Below are 11466 nucleotides of genomic sequence, written 5' to 3'. Positions count from 1 at the left end.
AGAGAGGTACCTCAACAGCAAGATAGATTTTAGTTTGTAAGCAAGCTTGGAGTTTTCTCATTTCAATGGAGTCTGTTTTTAGAAAGACAGGTTGTTTTTCAGGTTGCAGTCTAAGGGCACTCATGACACCCACTTTGCTTTGAGTGCTCTGTGCACAGCAGTGGCACTGGCTGCAGAGAACTTTCAGTGACTGGAGGCTTTACCTACTGGACTGTGCTGTTTTCCTGATACAGTCTTCACAAAGAAATAGGGTTCACCACATACCAAGCTGACATCTGACAGAAATGACTCTGTGACATCTCCCTGAGTTCATTACAGACTGTGCCAAGTCTGGTAACAGACCAAGCCTTAGAACTAGGAGCAGCAAACAATTCTCTAAGTCTCTTTCTCACTTTACCCTGCACCAAAAGGTTTGGGCTGTTTTACCTGTTGAAATAAAGCACCCAGGAAAACTGAATGCATGTGAGTGTTCAGCCCTGTACCCAAAAGCATAAATATTGGGCCCTGGCACTGCTCATTACCAGAACAGCACAAAGCATGCTGAGATTCACTTTTCACTCAAACTTACTGAACTCAACCTACATTGTATGCATTCCTTTTATTTAAAAAGTTGTCCTAATAGTGCATATTGCACCTATACAAAAGAATCTTTACACTGTCCACACACAGGTCTATAAGGGCTCCAACCCCTGCCACAGTCTCAGCTGGGTCACGCTGCTCCCACAGCGCTCTTGGCACGTGGCATTGGGCTGGAGGGGTGGGGGCAGACATCAGCAGTACTGGGAACTTGTGGCAAGTGGAATGTATGTCCCCTTCAGAGACAGAAAGACCCCTGCCAATTCTAGATCCATGTGGGGAGAGGAATAGGGATAAAGTCTGTAGGAAGAGCACCAGTGTCACGAGAGGAAGGTTACCAGGCTGGAGCAGTATTGGCCAAACGTCTCATGCGCCTAAGGGAGAGAGAGAGAGAGGCACAGTTAGTGCATGGCACAGCATGGCAGGTCCTACCAAAACCAGGGCTTCTGGGGAGGCTGCCACAGCTCTGTAGACAGGTTTATTGCTAGATAAAACTCAGCCACCTGAGTTGATAAGGCAAAGACACTATTTCCACTAACAACTGTTAGGGCACTTTTTCTCTGTGACTTGGATTGAACCAATTGCTACTGTAAACTCTTCACTCAGCTATAGCTGATATACAGCATGACTGTGCTACTGTTAATCAGCAGTTAAAAAAAACATCCTAGGAAAGAGCTGAGCCAGTATATTTACTGTTTCCATTGTTACAGTGTAACTTTTGGAGAGATACTAGCCATTCATTTATATCTGCCAGGAAGAATTTCATCAAGTAAGTGCAAGCTCTCAACTGCTTGTCAAACATCAGTTAGCAGCTCTCTGGTGGGCAGAGCTCCTGGAATCACACAGTGCTCCATGCTGGCACACAGGCTGGCATCAGTCAGGCTGGAGCTGGGAGCTTGCCCACTGCTACATCAAACTGAACTTTATACCACATAAAATGAAGCTCTGTGGCAGGATTCTAGGGAGCATGACAGTGCACAAAACTCTAATATGTTTGATTCATGCCTTCTCATACAAACAATCCCCTGGACAAGCAAAGAGCCCAAAAAAAGGAAAAAAAATGGGGTGAAAAAAAAAAAAAAAAGGAACTTAGCAGCAAGCAGGAGATGGTAAAGTAGACATTTTGATTTCTGTAGAGGAAGGTGATAACAGTTGAATACCCTGAAGCTGAAGTTTCTGTTGTGAGCAAGGCTGACATCCTTCCTGCCAGCTGGCTCTCAGTAGGGAAAGGCAAACATCAAAGTTTGGAACTTCTGTCAAGGGACAGGCCAAGAGAACTGTCCAAAGCAGTGGCAGTACCTTGTGTTTCTGTCCTGGTCTCTGATCTTCTTCTCCATCTCAGCGTCTGTGAGCGTTTCCAGCAGGGGGCACCACTGGTCAGCGTCCCCCGTGTTGCGGATCGCAATCTCCACGGTCGGCAGAGGGTTCTCGCTGAGGGCAGGGCAACAAAGCAACACCCATCAGTGGCCACAGCACTCCCGGGTCACCGGCACAGGGACAACACAGCGTCACTGACAGAGCTTCAGGCATCACCATTCCCTCTTCTCTCTGCTGTGTACAGCCTGGTTCCCTGAAGCTCCCCACAGGCTCCTGGGTACACCCTGTGGAACCTGAAGTTTCTGGGAAGCAGCTAGACCCACCTCCAGCCACCCTGGAGAGGGATTTGTGCTGGACCTGCAGTTCTTTCCCACACAGGCTGTTACACCCCTGGCTGGCAGGGATCAGCCCAAAAGACACAGCTCATCCCAGTCCACTGGGATGCTTCTCCCAGCACAGCCTGGAGCTGGGACTGTTCCCAGGGCTCCTGTCCAGCCTTGCTGTTCTGCAACTCTGACTTCCTAGCTGTAGTTTGCCCAGCACACCCCTGACAGCTCTTCCCTGGCAAGTCTGCCTTTCTTGGAATCCTGACACTGGAAAGAAGAGTCTTTGAGACCTGCTGTTGCAACCAGAAGCTGTGGCAAACAAGCAACAAAACACCAGGCTGTACCCCAAATCACAAGATCTGTTCCTCAGATTCCTCTGCCCTGACCAGCTGTATTATCACATGCACAAAATATTTACTGCTTCACTAGCTGCTTTTCAGTAAAAGTCAACAGGAATTGACCAAGAGTAGCTTCCCAAATATTGACAGTGGAGCGGAAGCCCAGCATAAATATAGAGGAGCCTCGGAATGTAAATGTTTGCTTTGAATTCTCAGAAGTGGCTCAGGCTGAGCTGCAGAAGTGTGTGTGAGAGAGGAGCCCAGGACAGGTGTGCACACACATCCGGCCCCCTCCCGAGGGACATGCACCCCGACAGGATTTCAGCACTCACAGGCAGCCTCCCATTCCCTCAGGAAACAACTCAAATGCTCATCATCATCATGGGAACACACAACATCTGCATCAAAGCTAATAATAATAATAACAAGTCTTCAGACTTGTTCATGCTACCATGAAGAATTAATCCAGAGCCTTTGGTATCTAATCAGGGGAGGAAGTTTTAATCAAATCTGCTTCCAGCACTGCTGACATCCACTAAACAACACTCAAAGCCAGGAATTTCATCTTAGTCCTAGAATGCCACACATTCCAAGCAAAAATTAGATATTAACTGGGGTTTTGCTGGTGATAGCATGATCTCTACTTCACTATGCTTAAGACTGAGCATTCACTGAATTAAATGGGGAATGGAAAGCTGGACTCATGCAGAACCTAACTGCAAGGCAACTCAGATACCACATTTCTTTAGCAAAGAATCAGAGAGGAACTGAAAAATCCTTCCTCATCTCTCAGCCTCTACTGTCTGCCTCCAGTCCTGTCCTGCCCTGCCACTGGACTTCAGGCTTTCCTTGTTTTGCACAGAGCAGCCCAGATGAAACAAAGTGCCCTGGCTTTCATCAACTACAAGGCAGTTTCACCTCTCCCTCAGATGATTAAGAAGCACATGACTTCTCAAACCCCCAATCCCCTGAGATATTAAGGTTCTTTTGATACATCTAAAGCAGACCCTTTCCTTACATCAATGGAATGATGTTGGAGCAACCACCACTCTGTGGTTTGGAAATTCAGGAACTAACCAACCACAGAATCCAAATATCATTAATCACTGTAAAGTTTCAAAAATACTCCTTTGCTAGAAGAAAAAGGGGAAGAGGAGGATATGTTTGTACTATGACAAAAAAAATGAGGTTTCAATTAGGTGTTTTCTCTCTGAACTGCTCACGTCTATGTTCTTTGTTCTGTTGGGGTTTCTTTTTTAGTTTTTTGTTCTCCCCCTTGCAATACTACCACAATCAAAAGAAGGCCTGAAATCTGCCTGTTTGAACTACCCCTAAAAAGGAGCACCTTTTGGTACCATGGCCCAACATGTTTTTAGAGAGAACAGTGTGAAGCTGGCATGAACATGAGCATGGGCAGTACTCTACTTGCTGCAAGTTCCGGTGACTGAGCAGAAGCAAAGGGAGAAATGAACCCCACTCCCAAGAGTCAACACACACATGGATTACCTTCTTGGGTATCTGCAATGCATGGAGAAGCACAGGAAGGAGGGACAGACACCTCACTGCAGGCACAATGCAGGCAGAGCTGCAGCACAACATGTGTCAGGTTCTCATCTACCACCCTGCAAGTCCCCATCACTCCTCAGGAATGCCCACCCACTGCTTTGTTGTTGCTGCTGGATGTAGCCCAAGCCAAAACTGCAAGCATCAGTCCAAGGCCGTGGAGGGAAAGGTAGAAGCCACCTCCCACCTTCCAAGGGACATCAGCAGGATGGATGCACAATCTAACAATTTAATTCAGAGTTTAATTTGCATGTGCTAAAGGGTCTCTTTCCATTTTCTAATATGGCAACTCTGGGGATCACTTTAGAACCAGGCAGTTGCTGTAAAGACTGGCAGGATAAAAACTATACCCAGAGGAAGCAGAGTGAGACCAGTGCAAGAGCAACTAGGCCAGAGCAGGTCAGTGTTTATTTCTCACAGAAGGCTGACCAGACAGGAAACCTCTGGATGGAGCAGGAAGAAGGAGCAGAGCTGATGGCAGCAGCCAGTTCCCCACAGTCTCCAGCTCCCCTTTGCTTTCTCCCACTCCAACTACTGCCTGCCCTGTCTGAGGCAGGACAGGGCTGGGCACATTTCCCTGTTCTGCTTCCTTGAATTGACCCCTACAAAAACTGGGGTCAACAGCATCATTCCCTCCTCTGCAAACACAGCGTTTGCTGAACTCTTAAACTTCCCTGACTGCCACCATGACCTGAGGTCACAAAACATCAGAGTGTACATTAAAGGACTGCTACAGCTGCAGACTCAGCACTGTGCTGTGGATAACATCAGTGCAGGAACTCACCACAGCACAACTGGAAGCCATTTAGGAGACAAACTACAAAGCTGACTAATCAAACCTGACAATGCTGCATTCCAGCTGTGAGAAGGGCTTATGATCAACCCACCTCTAACATCAGCCTGCATAGAGATGTACAGTTTTCATCAGTCCAAATTCAGAAAAACAAAGCTTGAAACAGTGGATGGCCCAAGTAAGTCAAAGCCAACAAAACAAAAAATGTGCCTGGGGTTCATCATGACCTTACATTAGAAGAGGAACTATCCTTGTTAATTAATTCTCTCAGCAGAAGCTGACATTTCATCAATATTTGGTGCTGAAATGTATCAGACCCAACAGGAAAAGACATTTAGCCACAAGCACATGAATGGGTGCAAGCCATAAGGACTAATTTCCAACAAAACCTTCTGCACCAGGTCAGCTATTTAAAGATCCATGGATGCCAATGCCCATGAAGTACAAACACACCCAGAGCCAGACTAGCAGGTGGCAGCTCAGTACCTGAAGGCATAGGTCTTCTGGTGCCAGCTCAGCTGTCCCCGGATGCTGTATGCAATCGTGGTGACAAACTCCCCGCCCAGGCCGAGCTCTGAGCACAGCTTCAAGGCAAACTTCTCTGGTGAGTTCTCCTTCTCTGACATGTCCCACTCAAACTGGTCTACGAGGGAGATGTTTCCTACATGGATGTTCAGCTGGAGGTAAGAGCAGAAATGGGTTATTTGATTCTACTTTCACAAAGGTTAGTCCAAGGTAGTTGAACTATGGAGGCAGAGGCTGAAGAGAACAGAGCAGTAACTCCTGGTTCATCTGCAGAGTTCCTTCACTGAATTCTTAATTTCAGTAGCATGGAGACAACTCAGCATTGCTCACCAAGGCTCAGCTCTTCCAAAGGAAGACAATTCTTTAACTGAACTATTTCATCATCTCAGAGGCTGGGCACATGGATGTTTAATCATCTGCCAGCTTGGTTCTGTTCTCAATACAAAGGACAAAGGGGAATCTGTTTGGAGGACAGGAATTAAGAGCTCCTTTGCTCTGAGAGAAGATTTTGTACTCTTAGTCCCCCATAATATAACCAGAGAAACCCAAATGGTTCAGCCCTGCTGCCCTCCTGTGTTACCTTAATAATAACCCGTTGGTCTGACTGATCTTCCAGGATGCTGTCAGTGGGGTAGGACTCGATCTGCTGTCGGATGGCAGATGCAATAGCAGGGACAAAGGTCAGAGGATTCAAATCCAGGTCATCACAAAGAATCTCAGAGAACATTTCTGGGGTCATCAGCTTTTCTGTTACAGAACAAGAATGAATGTTGTAAACTTCCTTAGAAATTAATGTCTGCCACTTACAGAACACACAAAATCCCACGGGGCAAGGCAACAGAGGGAATCCCAAATGCATTCTGCTTTTAAAAGGGTGTTTTGTACCTGGTCTGTAAGGGCAGACACACTGACACAGGCACTTACAACCTTCTTTACCTGTTCCATGGTATCCAGACAGTGTGGCCACAGAAGCCACAGCCATTAACCTCAACTAACAGAGTACTCTCAGACCACTGAGCTGATGAACTGGCTCAGGAAAATCTGCCAGTTAAACTCTCCAGACTGCATGTGTCCAGGAATGACTGCAACCCATGGGAGTGGCAGAGCATTTGCTAAGAGATGCAAGCACTGAATACAGTCCAAAGTGGGAGAGCTTTAAAGCTTTGTCTGTATGGGGCAAGGACATTTGGTGATGGACACAACTTTATCTCTCCAGCCTCAGGAAATTCTCCTTCCTACACACATACCATTCATGTTCCACGTAAATGCATCTCGGAGTTTCTGCCCATCAATTTCCATATCAAGCCTGATTGGAACCAGAACCTCTGGCTGGGATGCATTCTCATGGATCACTGCTGGGTCATGGTCATCAAAGCTGAAGTGGAGAGCAACAACACAGTATATGCAACAAGCACATGACACATCTGGCATCCATAGAGGGAAGGCAACATCTGTTGGAAACAATCCCCACACTCCAACTCCCTGGTCTGTCTATAGACAGACTCCTCAGTGCAAGCTTACAGGGCTGTGATGACTAATACCAGTTTATCACCTTTTATTACATCTATCATAACACATTCCTGCAAATAAAACAAGGAAGTTTTCTAGAATTAGATTTATCTTGGTTGCCTTAACTTTTATAATGGAAAAAATATTAGTTGTGAGCTTCAGCAGCATTTTCCACTAAATAAACTAATCAAAGTTACATGTCAGTGAGGAGCAGCCTGTCCTTCACAAAGAGGGTCTGCAGGCTTCTCAAATGACAACTGCTCAGCAAATCAGCAGGAAATAGAAGGAACTCATCAGGAAGAGTGAACCATTTTCCTGACAAAAGGAAAGCTTCCACTGAGCCATGGATGGTTACTGTAACACAGAGCCTCAAGACACAAAATTTAGTGACCTGTAGGTCTTTTGTCAGCTGGGGATGAATCACAGCATTACATGAGCTCATCAGTACTACCCTGGCAGCATTTCATTTTGGTAGCTATTCCCACTTTCCAGAAGCAGGAAGCTGTCTTACCACAGAGGGAATGTTCTCTTCTTATCCCTGCCCATGCGGTTCCTGTTGATGGTGGTTGAGCAGGGCACTGCATCCAGGTGATGGGAGCTGTTGGGCAGGGTGGGCACCCACTGGTTGTTCCTCTTTGCTTTCTGTTCTCTGAAAAAAACTGAATGTTAACCTGCAGGCCCTCAGCACCACTGCTGCTACTTAAGAAATGGTGTAATTTTAAACTTTAAGGGCTATTACGAGTTCCTGCTATTTTATTTTGGAACCATCAACATTACTGCTCCACCAGGAACTCATGTTCCACACCAGCCTCCCAAATATCCATCAGATATGAATCCAGGTGCACCTTTATAAATACAACATTCCTATTTGGATTTTCTGTCTATACTTTATAAAAGGACTGCTGAGAAATGCAAGGGCTCCAGAAGACAGTATGTGCAGAGAGCATGCTGTAAAACATCTGTTACAGATGGAATGCAGTAATTGCAAAAGAAGTTGTATCATCAAACACTTAGATTTTTCTTCCTGTTTTATATGGGCAGTAACCCAATCCTTACACTCTGGAGGTCCCCACTTGCCCAGCATTGCAAATACTTAATGCAGACTGGCAAAACAGCTGGGCTTATGCAATTCCTGGTGCCTCCTGCCCAAGCTGACACCTCCCAAGCAGCTCCCTTCTGAGCTGGGCCCTCTCCAATGCTGGTTACCTGAGGTAGGTAGGAGGTTCTGTGCTGATAGACACTGCCTTGTACTTCTCATCATTTCCATCCAAGATCTCTTCCACTTCAGAGGCCTTTAGCAGCGTCACACTAGTGGCTAATGTTGTATAGCCGTGATCTATTACCAGGAAAGATGTCAACCATTAACACAGCAGAGTTACAAAGCACTGTAGCATTAACAGGCTACATAGTGACAAAGCCTCTCTGCCACTGCAGGAGGGACTAACACAGATACAAATGTCCTTTGGGCTTCATCTTCTTGTAGATAACTACAAGGCCCAGCAAACAATCAACCCCCAGTGGACTTAAGGGTCGGAAATAGAGATGCAAGGATTGATAGAAAAGCTGTTAAGACTTGGGAAAGGGGGAGAGATCTGGGAACAGCTCTTGCTGAATGACAGAGACCATCTGCATTGGAGAGTCCTGCTCAGGTTCTGAGAAAGAACAGTCAGGCACAGGATAGGGAGGCACAATTAGGACGACCACAGGGAGAGATCAGAGCATGAGGCTTAGACATTAATATTATTGTGATAGCACCAAAGGTCACAGTGGACATTCTTCCTCTAGCACAGCTAAGAATAACACACAGATGAGACTTACATCTTCGGGGACTGTGAGACCGCTGATTTTCTGTTGGGGGGAAAAAGAAAGCAAAGGTCAGCAGGATACTTGGAGGAAAGAGACATAAGCCCAGAGTAAACCACTATTTTTATTATGCTTTAGTCTACAGAATGTACAAGAAGTCGTACTGCTAAGAAATTCAACTGCTTGCTATTAGACCCTCAACAAAAGCAATACCAATATTCTCCCTGTAGCAATCACATCAGCAGAACATACCACAAATTTTGGCAGGCACAAACATCCAGCCCCTGCAAGAAGCAAAGTGAAGCAAAGATGCACATCTTCAATGGGGCATCCTTGCAACACTCCTGCCTATTTGATGAAAGAGACAAAAATGCCCCCCTTTGGCTACAAAAAAAAACCCAAAAAACTCTTCAGAAATATTGTATTGATTTGGAGATGTGACAACCCCAGGAATTCCAGGATGGATGTTTCTATTTCAGAATGTTTTTGATCAGGTGATATTTGTTGCCAGGCTGAGCCAGGAGCCACCAGTACCACTGGGGCAATCTGAGGTGATTCATACAGTCCTCAAGGTGCACAAGCTTCTGAATCTCCAGGAACAGTTTTATCAAGGCAAAATGTTCCATAACAAAATGTTTACCCATCTTCTCACCATGTGAAGAGGCCACAATCTTCTTCCTTTCTTCCACGGTGGCCAGGCGCCTCCAGAGCGAGGGGTACCTCTTGTACAGGGAGCCCCGAAACATCCGCAGGTAGTTTCCCACCTGCAAGAACAGAGGTGGACATGTGGCCTGCTGTTCCATTCAGTTTCAGCAGATGCTGGAAGAAATTCAGCTCTTTTTAATGATAAGAAGGACCTCTTAAGAGGGTGTTTCTGTAGGGTTTTTGTGCTCTGCTTGGCATCAAATAGCACCGTGATTTTTCTGGCAATAGAGAAAACAAATTTTATAGCAGCACTGATTTCACTGGTGCTATCTTACTTCACTAGATCAAAAAAACCCCAAAAACTCCCATCCTGTGATAATAGGAAAACACTCCATTCATTTGCATATATTTTTGAACACTTTACACCTTCTTTACTTCAGTTTCCCCATCAATGTGCGATGCTCAGCTGGAATTAAACTAAACCAGATTCCCAGCTTTGTGACACATGATTTTTACTTTGAACCTCCCCATCATCTACACATTGTTTGACTACAGCAAATGCCCAGAGATTTGCATTCTGTTTTAAACCCTTCAAACACCAAAAATGTGATTGCTGCCAATAGTCCTCTTTCAGATTTTCTTACCATCTGTAAAGCAGTTCTGTTCTTCCTGGCATCCTCACCTGTATTGAAAGCTACAGCAGGCCTTACTGAACAACACAATTATTTCTAGACTCTGAAATCAAATTTTAAGTCTGGCAGGACACTGGCAAGATTTTTATTCATTGTTTGAGAAGACTCTTTTTTGATCTCAGTTTTTAGCTTTATCTTTCACTCTACAGTGCTCATCAATAGACCAAAATTAATGGTAGATAAAAAAGACAACCCTTTTCCTTCTCCATGTATGTGGTATGGCAATCTCACAGCTCAGCTGACTGCAGTCACAGTTTGCTTTCAAACTCTACATTTTACATGAGAGATCGAGGGGTGTTTAGTCCCTGCTCAACCCATACAGCTGGCAGTTAAACTTAGCCAATAGTCTCTTTTTTGCACCAAGCCGGGGGCTATAACACTTTTCCTGTTTTCAGCTGTTCCCTGGTGCTAAAGGGCCAGTGTTTCCTGCTTGAATTAGGCTGTATGCCAGGGAGGCTCAACACCCTGAGCATGGCACAGTGTCAGCACAGACACTGGGGTGCTAAAACCCTGCCCAAGGTGTTTGCTGACCACACTCTGCTCAAGGCACAAGGAGCTGCCCTGGATGATTTCGGTGCTGCTCCTGAGCCCAAAGGCCCAGGTGTGTGACTCGCAGCCTCGCAGCACAACCCGAGCCCCTCAACGACCGCGTACAGAAATTCCCGGTGACCGGGAGCGGGGATCCGGGACCAGGGGCAGCGCTGGATCCCCCGGCCCAGCACGGCCCGGGCAGCGCCCACCGGGGGCAGAGGGACCCGCGGGGCCGCAAAGGCCGCTGCCGCCACGCCCAGGCTTCTCCTCCGCCCTGAGCGCAGCCTCCGCAGCCCCCGGCCCGGCTCCAAATCCCCCAGCCCGGCCCCGCAGCCCCCGGCCCGGCTCCAAATGCCCCGGCCCGGCTCCAAATGCCCCGGCCCGGCTCCAAATGCCCCGGCCCGGCTCCAAATCCCCCAGCCCGGCCCCGCAGCCCCCGGCCCGGCTCCAAATGCCCCGGCCCGGCTCCAAATGCCCCGGCCCGGTCCGGTCTGGTCCCACAGCCCCCGGTCCGGCCCCGCATCTCCCGGTCCGCCCCGCAGCCCCCGGTCCGGCCTGGCCCAGCCCCACATCCCCCGGCCGGGCCTCACATTCCCCGGCCTGGCCCCGCAGCCCCCGGCCCGGGCCCGGCTCCCGCCCGGGCCGCACCTCGGAGCCGATCATGTAGAACTCGCCATCCTCCTCCAGCTGGAACTTGACGGGCTTCTGCCCGAAGGTCTTGCTCAGCGCCATCATCATCATCGCGGCGGGAGCGGAGCGCGGCCCGGCGGCAAGGGCGGCAGCGCGGCCTAGTGCGGGCCCGCGGAGCGCATGCGGCGGGCGGGGCGAGGGAGGCACGGCCGGCAGCG

At 47.8% G+C, this 11466-nt stretch overlaps 1 protein-coding gene across 1 annotated transcript; it reads right to left on the bottom strand.

Annotated features, from left to right (window-relative positions):
• Positions 1-579: 579 nt before the first annotated feature.
• Positions 580-11457, bottom strand: SMARCB1 (SWI/SNF related BAF chromatin remodeling complex subunit B1). Its single transcript, XM_079322299.1, has 10 exons — positions 11267-11457; positions 9403-9514; positions 8766-8795; positions 8154-8283; positions 7459-7596; positions 6686-6813; positions 6019-6185; positions 5400-5590; positions 1876-2007; positions 580-950 (listed from the first exon to the last, which is right to left on the bottom strand). Exons 1-10 carry the CDS (start codon positions 11357-11359, stop codon positions 911-913), a joined length of 1161 nt encoding a protein of 386 aa, XP_079178425.1. The 5' UTR covers positions 11360-11457; the 3' UTR covers positions 580-910.
• Positions 11458-11466: the final 9 nt, after the last annotated feature.

The sequence above is a fragment of the Erithacus rubecula genome (genome assembly GCF_903797595.1).
Source record: "Erithacus rubecula genome assembly, chromosome: 19".
Lineage (NCBI taxonomy): Eukaryota > Metazoa > Chordata > Aves > Passeriformes > Muscicapidae > Erithacus > Erithacus rubecula.
The sequence above is the reverse complement of the archived record's forward strand: the minus strand, read 5'-3'. Positions and strand labels throughout refer to the sequence as shown.